The 17,487-nt window shown below is 35.9% G+C and overlaps 1 protein-coding gene across 1 annotated transcript in view; it reads left to right on the plus strand.

Moving 5' to 3' along the window:
- LOC103254069 (serine/threonine-protein kinase MARK1-like) overlaps positions 1-12,010 on the plus strand; it is a 69,572-nt gene extending 57,562 nt beyond the window's left edge. Inside the window, exons 2-3 of the mRNA XM_008052231.2 lie at positions 10,511-10,714; positions 11,864-12,010. Coding sequence (XP_008050422.1) covers positions 10,511-10,714; positions 11,864-11,929 — 270 coding nt within the window. The 3' untranslated portion in view covers positions 11,930-12,010. The remainder of the gene's footprint in view (positions 1-10,510; positions 10,715-11,863) is intronic.
- Positions 12,011-17,487: the final 5,477 nt, after the last annotated feature.

Raw genomic sequence — 17,487 nt, forward strand, 5'->3', positions numbered from 1 at the left:
TCAGGGATTCCAATTAATCTTAGATTTGGCCTCTTGAAATAATCACTCATCTCTTGGAGGTTTTGTTCTGTCTTTTAAAGCTTCTTTTCTATGTTTTTAACGGTTTGGGTTGGCTACATATTTTGATCCTCAGGCCCTGAGATTCTTTCTTTTGCTTGGTTAATTCTACTTTCCATGTTTATCTGTTTGTTATTTATTTCATTCACTGTATTCTTTATTGCTGTTATCTCAGTTATCAACTCCTTCATTCTTTCCTCTTGTCTTTCCTCATTTCTATTTATTCTCTCTATTAGTATCTTGATATCTCAGTTTGTGATTTGAGACTAGTTATTCTGGAGGGGCTCTTCATTGTTTGCATTCCAAAGTTGGTATTCTCAGTCGCTGACCTCCCAGGGGGATCTATGTGAGACTCATATTCTTCCTTTGGCTTTTCTTCATTCATATAGGTTTTCCTCCTCCCTTTTTTAACCTTTTCTTTAATTCTGCTGTTCAGTGATAGAGGGGATAGCTTTTGTTTCTGTTTGCTCAATCTCCTGTTCTTTCTTATGTAGATCCTCTGCTTGTGTTCAATTTTGGACCTAAACTGGTGGTGGGGGCCTGTACTTTCTGCTGTTTTGAGAATTAATTAAGCAAGGAGATATGATTCAGAAGATCTACAGATCCCAGTATTTGCTGACAGGTGTGTGGGCCCCTCTGGGACCCACTTCCCACTGCTTTTTTGTCCATGCAGTATGGGTGTCTTTTTACTCCCTGAAAGCAAATGAGATAAGGAAAGGGAAAATAATGGAAAAAGGAAGGAGGCAGATGAAAGGAAGGTAGAGAGAGCAGAAGAGGGAAAATGATAGGCATACCAATTAATGAATAAATAGAGAAACAAAGACAGAAAACACAAAAACAAAAATAAACAGGCAATTATACAAACAATCAAAGACACCTCTGTTAGTGTACTCTCCCTCAAAAATACCCATACACAAACAAAATTTTTTTAAAAACACTGAAATGACAAACAAAGCAAGTACAAAAATGTAAACAAAAACAGACAGAAAGAGAGAAGAAAAAAAGCAAAAACTGAAACAAAAAACAAACAAGAAGAAAAATAAAAACCTCACTCTGTGGCCGTTTCTGTTACTCCAGGTTCCTGCTGCCACCTCCGCCTTAGAGAGTGACTCTAGTCTCCAGGCTTTCCCCTCTACTCTCAGCACAGGCTGATAGGGTTGCCTCAGCATGGGTCAGATGCCTCACAGACTACTGTGGGAGGAGCTTGGATCAGATCCGGACTTACCCTGCTCACTGCTGCTGTTGTCAGATCTCCTACTCAGATCTGAAGTGTCTGTGCCTGTTCCAGTGTTGGGGAGGGGTGTCTGTCTCTCTGAGTTCAATGAGAGGATGGCCTCTGGGTCCCAAGATGGAGGCTGGGCAGGGCTGAGCAGGGCACTGCAGTTCTCTGCCTGGTCCAGGGACTGAGAAGATGGTGCCCATCGACATCTCATCACTGATGTTGGAGCTTTATTACAGATTTCCATGGCCTGCCTTCTCCACGGTTCCTCCTACTCTTGCCCAGTCTGCTGCTGCAGTTGATGGCATGGGCTGGGTGCCAGGTGGTGAGGGGCAGCTGTTTTCTGCTGCCTCCTCTCAAGAGAGCCCTGAGAATGGCAGATGATCCTACATGCTCAGGCCTCCAATCTCAGGACAGTGTTGGGTTGTAGTTGCCTCCGGAGGACAGCTCTGGGTGCATGCACCTGAATCTCCCCTCAAACAGACTTTCACTCACCCACTGTCTCACACCCACTCATGCAGAGAGTCTTTATGGACACTTACTTTTGTGTAGACTCTCACAGTCTGACCTGTTCCATCACCATCTTGCCTGGAAGCCTGCATTAATCATTGTTAGTGGCTTCAGTCATGCTGCTGTACAAAATGTAACTGTTCTTTAAGTTATCATTTGACTAAAAAATACAAGATGTCATTCTAATAAGTACTAAAATAATATCTCTGTGCAGAGCTTAAGGATCCAGAGAAGAGTTCTTGACTTAGAGTCTAAGAAGTATGCTTTGAGAAATCTGTAAACTTCCTTAACTGGATAGTGTTGTTCAGATAAAGAAAATCTCTGTATTCTTAGTATTTATGTGTCATTCTTTCAGCTATTGAGAGAATTGAATTAAAATCTCTGATTTTGGTTGTAAATTTGTCTTTATATTATTTTTTTCTGTCAGTTTTTGCTTTCTAAAGTAATTTAAAAGGCATATACATATTTAAGACTATTATGTCTTCCTGATGAATTGCCCTTGTATCTTTATAAAATGTCTCTTTACCTTTGTTTTACTCCTTGTGTTGAAGTTCATTTTGTCTGATAGTATTATAGCCTCTCCAGCTCTCTTATGCTTTCAGTTTGCATAATATATATTTTTCTGTCATTTTACCTTTACCCTATTTGTTTCATCATACTAAAAGTACATCTCTTGGAGACAGCATATAGTTGGATCTTTCTATTAGTAATTGCAGCCAGGCATGGTGGCTCATGTCTGTAATCCCAGCACTTTGGAAAACAGAGGTGAAAGGGTTGCCTAAACCCAGGGGTTCGAGACCAGCCTAGGCAACTTGGCGAGATTTCATCTCTATTGTAAATTTAAAAAATTAGCCAGATGTGGTGGTACATACCTGTAGTTCAGCTGCATGGAAGGCTGAGGTGGAAGGATCGGATTGCCTGAGCCCAGCAGGTAGAGGCTGCAGTAGGTGAGTGTCCACTGCACTCCAGCCTGGGTGACAGAGTGACACTCCAACTCAAAAAAATTAAAAAGAAATTTTATTTGACATTCTCGTTCTTTGAATTGAATTTTTGCATTTATTTATAGTAAATATAATTATTGCTATGTTTGGTTGGAAGTCTATAATTTTACTCTTTTGTTTTTTTGTCCTGTTTTTTGCTACTATTATCATGCCTTGCTTCTTTTCTTACCTGCTTTTGAGTTAATCAAGCTTTGTTTAGTATTCCATTTTAATCTCTCTTGGCTTCTTACCTATGCCTCTGCATGTTTTGATGCATTTTTTTCCCAGTGGTTGCTCTAGATATGACAGACTACATCCATATCTTACTACAGTCTTTTAAAGTTAATATTATAAGACTCTTCTAATTCCCCTGACCTCTGTGCTTTTGTTTTCACATATACTTACATCTCCTTATAAGTTCCACATACAGTATTAAAATGTTTTGCTTTAAACTGTCAATCTTTTTAAAAAATTGGGAAATTGAGAAGTGTGTTTTCTTTTATATTTATTCACATATTTACTATTTCCAGAAGTCTTAATTTTTTGTATAGATTCATCTTATCCTCTATGAACACTTTACTTTCTTTAGCATTTTTAAAATAATATATGTCTGCTGACAACAAACTTTTTCTGTTTTTGTTCATATAAAAATGTCTTTATTGTACCTTCTTTTTTTTGTAGAATATTTTCACTGGATAACAAATTTTGGGTTCCATTTGGTTTTTTTTCAGCAGCATTTAAAAAACGGCCTATTTTCATCTGACTTCTGGTATTTCTAATGAGAAGTTAGCTGCTGTTTGTACTGTGTATGCACTGTGTCATTCTGCCCTGACTCCTTTTCGAATTTTTTTCCCCTCTGTACATGATTTTCAGCAACTGACTGATGTGCCTACCTTTGGTTTTCTTTCTGTTTACTCTGCTTAGAGTTCACAGTTTTGAAGAATTATATGGCCGTTATTACTTCAGATGCTTTTCTGATCCTTTTTCTTTTATTCTTTCTCTGGGCCCTCTTTTCACATACGTTAGTCTGTGTTATATTGACCCACCATAGATCATAGAGGCATTGTTTATTTTGTTCAATCTCCTTTTCTCTCAGTTCTTCAGACTGGCTAATTTTTACTCATCTGTCTTCAAGTTCATTGACCCTTTCTTCTTTGCAATCTGCTGTAAGCCCATCTGGTAAGTTTTTCTTTTTAGCTATTGTACTATTTAGTTTTGGACTTGCCATTTATTTCCTTATTATAGTTTTCACTTTTCTACTAATATTTCTCATCTCTTTGTTCCTTCTGACCATATTTTTCCTTACTTTTAAAAGCATATTGGTAATATCGGCTTTAAATTCTTGCCCGCTGATTTCAACTTCTGGGTCATCTTGTGGTCTGTTTCTGTTGACTTGTTTTTTTGTGGCAATGGGTCATATTAGACTGTTCCTACGTATATCTAGTAAATTTTACTTATATTGGACATTATCATTAATACTTAATAGAGACACTGGATTTAATTATCTTCCTCTATAAAGTGTTGATTTTTGCTTTAGTGAACCGTTAATTTGGCTTGACTCAAACTTCAATTTTAGCTTCCTTTGTGATGGGTAATAGTCCAGATCTTCCCTTATCTCCTTATGTTTCTATCTCTTTCTGATATGTTCCTTAGAGGTACTCTTACTCATACTTAGTTCTAGATTCAGCAAAACATCTGTAATTGATATAAAAATTTTACTTTTCTTCTCTCTTTATTTTTCCCAAGATTTTCTCTCTAACTTTCCATTCATTTTATTAGCTTCCAGCTCCATCCTCAGATTCCTTTAGCCAATAAAACTGCTGCTTTCTGCTTGAATTTAAATTGTCTGGAGCTGGGTGGGCCAGTGTTTGCCCCCAGGTAGAAACTGTAAAAACACAAATTTCACCTTGTACAATTTTTTTTCTTACAAGGATCAATTTCCTTGCAGATTTTGCCTCTTCTTTCTGGCTTATCAGAGCCTTCAAGCAATTGTTTTTAATATTTTGTCTAGAGCGAATTTTTTATCTGCTGGTAGATTTAGTCAGATACAAGCAATTTATCCATCATTGGACACAGAACTTCCCTACTTTTTTAATAAAGTAACTTCGAGAAATGGAAGTTTAGTTATTATTTCTAACATGGCCTGTAAAGAGTTGTTGTGTTTACAAAAGTAGCATATTCTAATGTCCTGGAAACAGCCCTGTGACAGTGCTTCTTTCAGGTCTTATATGTGATCTGACTACTTAGAAGCATTTGCATATTCAGTCACTAAGCAGGTTTAATGGTTATCATAAAACATCACAATTGATTTTTGATATTAGAGTAATTTTTAATGAGTTGACATGGATTTATAAAAATGATACCATGACACTAACCATAATAGAGAATGATAAGCCATAGATATTCACTGTTGAAAAATTTGAAGAGTTTATTTCTCTTTTTTTTTAGTAGCTCTTTTGTGCAGAATCTCCTTTTCAAGTGTAGCTAGAGGCATTCACAGAGGAAAAGAGGTAGTAAGGAAGATTAGAGGTAATATATGTAAGACATTTAATACAGCTCCTAGCATATAAGATAAATGATAGTTTTTATGTCATTTTCCTTCTGGGTTAGTTATCCTTAGTTAGGGAGCTAAGATATTTCTGTTCTTGTATAGGGAAGAAATATGAGAGCAGAAATCTTAATTCCAACCAGATTTTTCTCTTGGTTTAAAAATTTTGTTTTAAGTGAAAGAGAGAAAGTACTAAGAATGAAATTAGATTGTGAGATAGAGATGTGACTTATCTCTTTTTTTTTTTTTTTTTGAGTTGGAGTCTCACTCTGTCACCCAGACTGGAGTGCAGTGGCTGCTCCTGGCCACCGCAGCTTCGACCTGCTGGGCTCCGGCGATCCTTCCGCCTCAACCTTCCAAGTAGCTGGAACTACAGGCACGTGCTACCACGCCCTGCTAATTTTTGATTTATTGTAGAGATGAGGTCTCACCAAGTTGCCCAGGTGGGTCTTGAACCCACGGGTTCAGGCAATCCACTCACCTCAGCCTTCCAAGGCGCGGGATTACAGCCTGAGCCACTGAGCCCAGCCTGTGGCTTATCTTTAATAGATTTTGCTTCTTTTTTAGTTGTTTGTTAATTGGTCTGTTCATGTCTTCCTCATTCATTGCTTATCTGTTAGTTAAGCTGCACCTTCATTTGCCTTTTAACTTTGGTTTTGTATGGTCAAGTGTGCAGGATTTTATATCTATAACTGAAACCATTTTAATGTCAATAGTATAAAGTTGTGGTTTTTCCTTTTGGAAAATTGAATTTTTAAGATGTGGGCCTTTGAAAAAGATATCCAGTTTAATTTACTGTTTTCTTATGTATTTTTCCTTTTTGAAAATATCAAACATGTTCTCACCTCAGGATCTTGCTGTATTTGTTTTACTGCCTTGAAACCACTTTCTCTGTGTATCTAGCTCCTTAGCAGCTTTTAGGTCAAGCTCATGTGTCATCTATCCCATCTGTTCTATCTGAAGTTGCACTTAACCCAACTCTTTCTTGATCCTATCACTCTGTCATATCACCTTATTTTATTTCATTTTCAGCCCTTATTACCAAGTATAATGATTTTATTTTGCCCATTTGCACATGCTTGTCTTCTTTCACTGGAATGCCAGTTTTGTCCTTTAGGATCTTTTTGGCTACAAAAATACTTTTTAAAACTTTCTTTTATACTTGAGTTAGCCTGAATTGGTTTCTGTTGCTTGCAGACAAGAAACCTGACTGATACAGAAATTGGTACCAGAAGTGGTTGCAAGCAACAGACACTCAGGGAGATGGGATTGGTTATCTGGCCTAGGAGGTGGGTTATTTTTGTTTGTTTGTTTATGTGGCTTTAATTAATTAACACTTATGTAGTGTGCTTACCATGTACTGTTCTAAGAACCATTGCATACATTGTCTTAAATAGTCCTCAGAATGACCTGAGATAGTTCTGAGGTAAAGAGGTAGACTTTATTGTTACTTTCATTTTACAGATAAGGAAATAGTCACACAAAGGTTAACAAACTTGCCCAAGGATGCATAAAGGCAGGGAAAATTCTTATTTTATTTTATTTTTGTGACAAAATCTCCCTCTGTTTCCTAGGGTAGAGTGTAGTGGTGTGATCATAGCTCAGTGCAGCCTTGTATTCATGGGCTTAAGCAGCCCTTCCTCACCAGCCTCCTGAATATCTAGGACTACAGACTTGTGTCATCATGCTTGGCTAGTTTTGTTGTTGTTGTTGTTGTTTTTGCAGAGATGGGGTCTCATTCACTCTTACTCAGGCTCATCTCACACTCCTGGGCTCAAAGGATCCTCCTACTCAGCCTCCCAAAATGCTGGGATTATAGGTGTGAGCCACCAAGCTCGGCTATGAAAATTCTCTTATTTAGGAATTGGATTCTGGTAATCCATGGTATGCAGTTCTGAAGAGCTAATGAGACAATTATCTCTGATTACTTTGACTCTGCTGCACACTCAGGGCTAGCTTTAGGGTTGTGTTGCCACTGCTGCAGAAAAAAATGAAGGAATTCAAGTCTGCTGGATTGAGTAGACAATTTGAAGAAAGAATGACAGGATTTGAATTTATGTTTTTAGCTTAAGGTAGAGATTAAAACTCATAGATATGCTATAATTGAACTAACATAATTTCTTATATCTAACTACTCCAGAGCTAAGGTAGTTCTAAATTAAATCTAGTGTTTAATCTAGCATAAGCTAATTCATATTCTAGCCACATTTTCTATATGACAATTAAGCTATTTATCAGGAAGAATTGAGATCAACTATCCTAAATGGTTTTCCAAATAGTCCTGCCAAGGAAAGATTATGCTATTGGGTGATGCTGTGGCAATCCTAAGGAAAAATGTAATTTTTTGGTAATATTTGTTTTGTTGGACAGCATCTTATAATTAGAACTGCATAATATACAGTATATGCTGTATATTATGATGTTATTTAAGACTCATTAATATATTTGCTATACATTGGATGACTCATAAAATGATCATGTTTAATGTTGAAAGTTAAAATATTTTAAAAACAAACAAACAAACCAGAGACAATTTAATTCCGTATCCGAATGTGATGTGTTATACCAAGGGTTGGCCAACTACAGCCTATGGCCCATCGGTAGTATATTCTCCAGAACCTTTTGCTGATCCTGTTACATAATACTTGGTGAAGAAGATACAAAATAGTCAAGGATTCTGCCTCAATACAGCTTACAGTCAATTCCTTAGGGAATTGATCATATAGTCCTCCTTATTTTTTCTTTTTGCAGACTGCTAAAATTTGAACACATCTGACAAGAATCTTCTAATTGCTCATAAGTGTTTTTCTCTATCTTTTCTCTGATTTTTACCTTTTAATTTTAAAATAGTGATAGCTTTGTGTATCAACTGACATTGCTGTGTAACAAATCGTCCCAACACTCAGTGGCTTAAATCAACAACCATTTATTATTTCTCATGAGTCAGAGTGAGCTTAGAGTCAGTTGATTAAATTTGGGCTCAAGTGGGAGTGGCTCTGCTCCATGTATTTCTCATCCTCCTCTTGGTATCAGCCTGGGCAGGTCCTTCTCATTATGATGGCTGGAGCTTAAGAGGGCAAGTAGAAACACAACAAGGCCTCTTGAAGACTGGCTTGGGACTTGCATAATGTCATTTCCAACTCTTAAGAAAGTCATATGACTGAACCCAAAGAGTGGAAAGGTATGTTCCACCCTTAGCAGCAGAGTACTAGAAAAGTTATATGGCAAAGATTGTGAAAATTTGAGGTTAATAATGCAGTCTACCACAGTTTAGTTTAGTATCAGAGTATAGCTTACAACCTGCATTCGGAATTGAGTTCCAGCTCAAGTATTTTGACTTGCTGCTTTTTATGCATCAAAGATCTGGACAGCATGGAATCATTCCTTAGAAGTCATTCCATATGGGTACCAGGAGCATGAGGATCCTAAATGCCTTCGATTTAGTTATGTATTGAGCACCTTCTTTGTGCCTAACACTATATCAAGTTATGTGACTTTAGGAGTGTTAAGTCTAACAGCAAAAAGAAACTGTGGACAAGTACTTAGAAGATGGTGTGATAGTTCCAAAAGTAGTACTTACTGGGTTAAAGGTAGCAACAGAAGAGAGGAGTAGTCAACTCCATGAAAAGACATGGAAAGCTTTGTTGAGGAAGAGATATTCATATTAAAATTTGAAGGATGGACAAGTCACCATTCCCTGTAGAACAAGTTCAGGTAGAGAAGTACCTACCCCTGAAGTCGCTTATTCAAGTAGATCTGGAACAAGACCAGAGAATTTGCATTTCCAACAAGTTTCCAGATGATTTTGATGGTGCTGGTGCAGGGATAACACTTTGAAAAGTGTCAATTTATTGAATTCTTCCTATGTATCCGGCACTCGTCGATGTGGTAAGTTTATAAAGTAGAGTAGTGGAGACAGACACGTAAATGTGTCTGTCACTATCACTATAGCACAATGGAATGGTTGCTGCCATACACGGAAGTACAAATTGCTATAATACCCCAAAGGGGCATCTAACTTAGAATGAGGCTAGAGGCTGCATATGTGCATAAGGCCCAGAGAAAACCCTTAATCCCGAGTGAAGTTAAAAAAATTATTGTAAAAAAAAGAAAGTAATAACAAATAGAAAACTGATCTTGAATCATGCTTTGCACAAGACTGGTAAATGGATTCATCTTTAATGTTGCCTTTAAGAAATGTCTGATAGAAAGTTGTTAGGCAAGCTTTTGTTTGTATAGGTAGGGCAACATAAGTTTGAATTAGTTATTTTGCAAGCAAAAGATACGCTTTTCCTTTGTTTTGTTTTACTCATCTTCAGCTATTTTTTTAAGAAGCCAAAGAAAGATGTTATGCTTGACCTATGTGATTCTATTTTTTGCACGAAGTGGCTAGAAACATGTATGTGAGAATGTAGAGAAAACGAGACAAGAGTAGGAACAATCAGAGCTAGTGAAATAGAGTTGGCTAGATAGCTGGACCTGGGAGGTTAAGAACAGAGCCCACAGGTGAACATAATTATCTTATCCATTGCTATTGTAGCCTCAAGTGTGAGACTATGAGACAAAGTAACATCTTTACTTCAATAACAGTATTAATGCAGTGTATATTAGGCCATGAACTTGGGCAGGGCTATAGATAGCTCTTACTTGGGCATCATACGCTCTGTGAGCAGGATGGACAGGAATTGATTAGAGGTATACTTGAAGCAGGCAACTGATTGGTCAGTTGTTTCTGTTATATGCTCTGCAAATGGAAGAGAGAACATGGCAAATGCCTGGGCTAGTTCAGAAAAATAGATATATACTCGTGAGGTTGTTTGTCTTGGCAATAAAGCCATTCTGTCCTTTAATGAAGCAGTCCTGGACTGTGCTGTCATCTCAACCCAAAAGGTAATACCCTTTTAGGAATCAAATGGATTGTGGGGCTTCCAACTACCTCTTCATTTACATTTTTAAAGCAAAAGCATATACCTAAACCTATGTAGAATATTTTATTTTAAACAGTTATATTGTACCTGGTAAAGGGAACTGAAGTCAAGGAGAAATTATAAATAAAATGCCCAAACTTTAAAATCATGTAGTGTAATGTATTTTCATTGGAGGTGAATTGCTAAATAAAAATTATTTGTAGTTCTTTTCATTGTCCTTTTATAATATCATTTAATTAACAATGAAATCTTGTAAACTTTTTCTTAGCATACCTCTGTGGATGGATATACTGAACCACACATCCAGCCTACCAAGTCAAGTAGCAGACAGAACATCCCTCGGTGTAGAAACTCCATTACATCAGCAACAGATGAACAGCCTCACATTGGAAATTACCGTTTACAAAAAACAATAGGGAAGGGAAATTTCGCCAAAGTAAAGTTGGCAAGACATGTTCTAACTGGTAGAGAGGTAAGTTTGTATGATGCCTTTTAATATTACCTGGACCTCTCTAGAGTCTTGTTAAAAAAATTTTCCTGTAGCTGGTATTGGAGAATAAATGACAGTTGTAATATGACACTGGGATGTGTGTGAGCTGTATCATAGCATAAAAGTTGACCTTTTAATGTTTAGAAAAGAATTGTCCCTTCATACTAGCATCTCTTTTAGATAAGATGTGCTGTAGATAAGCTTTCCTCAGGCTTCTCACTTTGATCATATGGTTTCTGTGAATATTTCTGATTACCACTGCTGCCTAACCCCAGGAACAAGGCAGCAATATAGCGTATATATGTAGAAGCATATATATGTAGAAGGTCACCCACTAATTTTTAACTGTTAGAGACCACAGTGAATAAGTATTGCTATAAAGGTAGTTTTCTCAGGTAAAATCTCATATGTTTTAAATTATATGTATATATTTGGTAAAAAATTTTTATATTTGCACATGTGCATTGTATATATGTCTGTATGTTATAAATAAAACTTTATTTAAATAGTTAAACATCTGACATTTTGTAATTATGTAATGTGAACTGGGCCTAATTAGGGTAGTATTTAAAAATTTCATCCACAGAATGTTTTTGATAAGTTTTCACCTTACTCTATACATAATATATTGTCATCTCCCATTGAATTTAGTCCTTTCTGTCTCTTCTGACCCCAGGAGCCATTCAGACATGAGATACACTAGACAGAGTGTTAGGTATTCAAATTCATTTTGTGAGTTTTGCTATAAGTATGCCTCTACCCACATAACCATTTTATTCACATAATACTTAGCTTACTGCAAGTTTATAAGCTACTTTCTCCTATAATTTTTGCTAATCAAGATCATGAGTAAAAGATTAAGACACAGGATGATTTTTTACTTTAAAAGCAGAAACTTGGAAGAAATAACAAAGGCTTAATTTCATTGACTCATGCTCAAATAGATTAAAGACTTGGGTCAATGGATATTCCACAGCTGCAGTTATCAAAACTTTACCATCCAATTATGTGAACACCCAGACAGAGCTAAATTACATCTAGTTGGGAATGAAACAAAAGATGTTTTCTTTGTCTGTTTTTATTCATTAAAATATGTATTTTCAAATATACTTTAATAATTCTTTTTTGTAGGTTGCTGTGAAAATAATAGACAAAACGCAGCTAAATCCTACCAGTCTACAAAAGGTATTTAATTAATTTAATAATAAGTAATTAAATGTGAGTTTATTATTAATATATGATGTTTTATAAAGTCAGTCATCCTAAATTTTCTGTTAGGTACTACATTTCATCACTATATAAAGAACAGACATGATATAAAACATAATGTTTATGACTTATCGAGTAGTTGTTTGAAAACTATCTGCTACTACATATGCACCATATGAAAGCAATTTGTCCCTTATTTTAATTCAGTAGAATAAAACTTTGTATAAAATATTTATAGGTGTTCAAGATTTGAAGTATTTAGAAATTTTGAAGTATCTTCAAGTATTCAGAATTGATCTCTGAAAATTATACTTTGTTAAATGAATAATCCATTTATCCCTAGGGTTTGGTGTGTTATCTGCTATATAAAATATTGTCAAATATTTACCTAAGCCATTTAAACTTTTGTGAGTTTTTGGACAAAGTCCTGAAACTCTGGTAAGCTTCTTAATTAAAAATATAGTTACTAATATTGTCCATAGTTGAGTTTCCTTTTATTGCTTCACGAGTTCTTCTTCCTTCCACAAGAATTAGTTTTTCAGATAACACACAGTGAAAGATAGGAATGTTTCTTTAGAAAGAATGAAAATACGAAACAGCATGGGGAGAAAACAGGATGGAGATTGACTTAGTCAACCAAAGCTGTTTCATGTTACTTTATTAATTACTTAAAAATGGAAAAACTTTCTCACATACACATTTTGAAAATGAATCAAATATTTTAACTTTTATGTCATATATACTGTTTGTATATAGTGAGATAATATACAGTGTGTTTTTTTTCATTGGGATTTTAAAAATATTTTTTAAAATATAATGGGATCATTGTCAACATATAAATGTGACACAAATGACTTTGAATTTCTAAACAGAGAGATTCTTATAAGAAAATTGTAATATGGTGTATTTAAGCTACATCTGCTGTGATGTAACATTATACTAAAAATTTAGGTTTGTAATATCAAAATTGTCTTCTTATTGGCTCAGTGCCAGATGACTCAGTTTATTTTTGTGAATAGTTTCACAAGTAGCAAAAATAGTTTCAATAGAAGAATAAATATACTTCTAGAGATCCATTCTTGTATTTACCTTTTTTAATTTGACCACCAATATAACTTCATAGCACTGATATATCTGCTTAGTGAGAATATGGAAACGTTGCTCTATTCTTTTTCTGTGGATGTGAGAGAATATATTATGGATCTCCTCTGGGAGAAAGTCTCTTCTAGCACCAGTATTTCTGTTAACCATGATACATCTGGGTGAGTGACAAAAAAGCATCATTTCTGGGCCAGTGAATTACCCAAAGATGCCATTTTGTCCTGAGTTGGAGCCACCAGTGGGACAGATTTTTAACCTATCCTTTGCTGAAAAACTTTTTAAAATGCATAAACTGTATAATTGTACCCTGTGGCTCTGTCCATGGTTCACCTAGCTTCCCTACTCTTCTTGCATTTAGCTGTAGATTACTCTGGCAAATCAAGTGATTTTTAATTGGCATTTTGAACTATTCAGGCCTGTTGTGATACCTGGGATGCACAGTAATCTGACTCCTGCTCTGTCTTTCCCAAGGGGGGCCAGAAAAGTTATATAGCCGAAATTGTGTTATTGAAACATGTGAACATGAAAGTGAATTTTGCTTTATTTATCTAAATAACCCCCAAAATGTGCTTGTTGATAACAAGTAATTTCTGTCATAAAAGCAGCTTATCTTACTGATAAAGTCTTACTTTTCCAAATAGGCATATAAAAATGTGCAATTTTGTTTTCTTTAACCTGTGAAAATAAAAGTAAAAGAAGGATTAAGATTCACTAACTATAGCTAGGACACTATGTATATGTTGCTTTTAAAATAATTTAAATTTATGTTTATAGATTTGCTTTTTGTTGAAAGTTGTGAAGAAAAAACAGATCAAGCCTTGATTAATCCTCATGTGTTATAGAACTTCAACATCTGACCTTACCCATTTGGCCTGTAGTTTTTTCCAGTCTGTCATATCTAAAAAATAAATAGTCAGTGAAAAACAATTCATTTGTTTTCCCTAGCATTACATTTGTTTTCCCTAGTATTGCATTTGTTTTCTCTAGCATTGACAGTTAAGTAAAAAGTTACAAAATATACCTCCATATCTTAGGCGTGCTTGTTAAAAAGCACATTCTATAATAGGTATTCATTTTAATCTTACTTCCAGAAGTGTTTGGTTAAATCTTGTTCTGGTTTGATCTGAATTAAGCTTATCACCCTCCTTTATCCTTTTCTGTGTATGATATATTTATAGGAAATATTGCCTTCCTTTATCAACATCAATGATAAACAAAAGAATTTAAATTTGATACATCAACTGTTTGAAACATCTACCATACAAAGTTCTTATAAACAGCTTGGTCTTTGGAAATGTTAAACACGTTTGGCTTCAACATTGTTCACATAATATGCTCATATTTTTTTGTATCACATTTTGGATTAATGAAATAATTTAATGAGTTTTTATAGTTTAAAAAGCATTTAAAATAGATACCATATTTACTTCTTCAAAGTGTGAGTCCTACTTGATATATTAGTGTTTTCTACAGGAAGGTCCATGGGCAATACTAGTGATCCTTGGAGATCTTTTTTTTTTTTTTTTTTGAGTTGTAGTCTCACTCTTGTCACCCAGACTGGAGTGCAGTGGCCGCTCCCGGCCACCATAACCTCGACCTGCTGGGCTCCAGCGATCCTTCTGCAGCCTTCCGAGTAGCCAGAATTACAGGCACGTGCTACCACGCCCGGCTAATTTTTTGATTTATTATAGAGATGAGGTCTCACTTGCCCAGGCGGGTCTCGAACCCACAGGCTCAGGCAATCCACTCACCTCAGCCTCCCAAAGGCATGGGATTACAGGCTGAGCCACCAAGCCCGGCTCCTTGGAGATCTTTTAAACAGTCTAGTAATGTTGACTGTTGGTGGAAGTGTAAACTAGTGTAACCTCTGTGGAAAGCAGTGTGGCGATTCCTAAAAGCTCTAAAAATTGACCTTCCATATGACCCTGCAATCCCCCTACTGGGAATATACCCTGAAGAACACAAATCACTCTATAAAAAAGATACCTGCACACGTATGTTTATCGCAGCATTGTTCACAATAGCAAGAACCTGGAAACAACCATGCTGCCCATCAAAAGAGGACTGGATTAAAAAAATGTGGTACATATACATGATGGAATACTACGCAGCCATAAAAAAGAACAAAATCATGAATTTCGCTGCAACCTGGATGGAACTAGAGTCTATAATACTGAGTGACCTCTCACAGAAACAAAGATCTGAATATCACATGTTCTCACTCATATAATGGACCTTGAACATCCAATGTAATACTATAAGGAAATGACTGACGGTACTGGGAAACTATGGGGGGGAGGAGGATGGGATTAACAGTAGCAAATATCTGTCGGGGGATGGGAAAACACCTCTTATCAACAGGGTGCCTGAATGAAACGTAATTGTACACCTAACCCTTCACTGTACCCCACAAAACCATAATAAAAAATACTGATTAATGAAAAAACAAAAAAAAAAAAAAAAGAAAAGCTAAACAATGAAGCAGTTTTGCTCATAGTTTATAAATTTGAAATGGAGGTTAATTTTTTTTTTCCAGAAATTCCACTAGTTTTGAAACTTGGACTAGTTTTGAAACTTAGTTATACACAGATGAAAAGTTTGTGTCAGTCTCTCTCAGCTCACTGTTACCAGATTGCAGTTTACCTCTACTAACTTTTTTTATCTTCTGTGTGTTGTTTATTAACTTACATTTTCTCTTGTTTTCCCGTGTTGCATTACATTCCCAGTTCACAAAAATGGCTTAGCGGTTCAGAAGTGATTTCCTGAGTAATAAAACCTTCTGTGAAAATAAAAATAAGACTTACTGCAGCGCAGAATTATGTCATTAACTAATAGAGGACTGCTACCTTAAAGTTACATAGAATGTGAATCTCTGTGCTAGGACAGTAATTTTGCATAAGCAGGAAAAGTATAAAAATTTAAATAATTGACCTCTGAAAATTAGACTGCAGCTGGACTCAGTGGCTCTGTCTGTAATCCCGTGCCTTTGGGAGGCTGAGGTGAGTGGATTGCCTGAGCCCGCGGGTTCGAGACCCGCCTGGGCAGCGAGACCTCATTTCTACAATAAATCAAAAAATCAGCTGGGCGTGGTAGCGCGTGCCTGTAATTCCGGCTACTCGGAAGGCTGAGACAAAAGGATCACCGGAGCCCAGCAGGCGAGGCTGTGGTGGCTGGGAGCGGCCACTGCACTCCAGTCTGGGCGACCGAGTGAGACTCCAACTCAAAAATAAATAAATAAATAGAAAATTAGACTTCATTAAGTGAATAATTCATTTACTGCTGGTACCTGGTGTATTACTTGTTTTATAAAATGCTGGCAAATGGTGTCCTACACCATTTAAACTTCTGTGAGTTTTCAGATAAAGCCCAGAAACTTCTCTGGTAAACTAAGTTTTCCAGAACATCTGCAAAGTAGTATTTGTCAGGTTGAAGACTTTGGTCATTAAAGGGAGAGAAACCCATGGAACCATGGAAGCAATATTTAGAATTCACTGTGTTTTTAACAAATTATCAAGAAACCAAACTTGTAACACCAGTCACAAAATTTTTGACAAATATTTTGACCAAGAAGAGAGCAGAAGAAGCTCTTTGGGAATTTTTTAAACAAATATTTCTGCTGGACATATATTGAAGTATCAGTTACTCTCACATATGCATTTTTATAGTATATTTTACTTTATAACTGAACAAAGCCACTTAATGCTGAGTACTTCTTCCGTACAGTTCTTGTCACATGTGTGGATCACTTGAAGGAAAAATACTGACCAATTCTTATGTAGATCAGAGAATTAGTATTTTGTAAACTGGATTGTAGATTGTGAAATTTGTCTTTTAATCAGTAATGATGAAACACCACTGGGGCTTGTTGGGGAGGAAGAGGGTGAGGCTAGGGGTATTTTGCAAGGAATAAAACTCCAGGTAAATAAATAAGATTATACTTAATGCCCAGTCGTTCATTATTCTCCATGAAATTGGTGGTGAGCAACATACCTCTGATCTTAATTTGATTTTGAATGAAATACTGAAAACAAGATTCATTATAGAATCATAGCTATGGAGAATTATGTCTCTTTAGCATGCATTGTGAAGAATTGGTGGAAAGTATACATTCACATGGAAATATGATGGATTTTAAAGGAAGGGATGTTTAAACAAGTTTTTAAAGGTGATACCAGTAATATTAATATTTAATATCAGCAGTTTAAATATTGAGGATAAGATAATGAGATTTTTCTGAGAAGACCAAACTGTGCTGTATACTGACCAAAAATATGACTTTTTAAAACCTTGTTTGCCTTCTTTAGTTATTGGAGAAGGGGCTCAATGACATATTATTGGGCATGTTTAACATACAAATGCTGCATCCAAATATGAAAAATACCTTCCAGAGCAAGCATATCCAAAGAGTATGTTAATGATCTACTTGCTGATATCTCTCAAATTAA

The sequence above is a fragment of the Carlito syrichta genome, unplaced genomic scaffold (genome assembly GCF_000164805.1).
Source record: "Carlito syrichta isolate Samal-C Ts95f unplaced genomic scaffold, Tarsius_syrichta-2.0.1 Scaffold268348, whole genome shotgun sequence".
Classification (NCBI taxonomy): domain Eukaryota; kingdom Metazoa; phylum Chordata; class Mammalia; order Primates; family Tarsiidae; genus Carlito; species Carlito syrichta.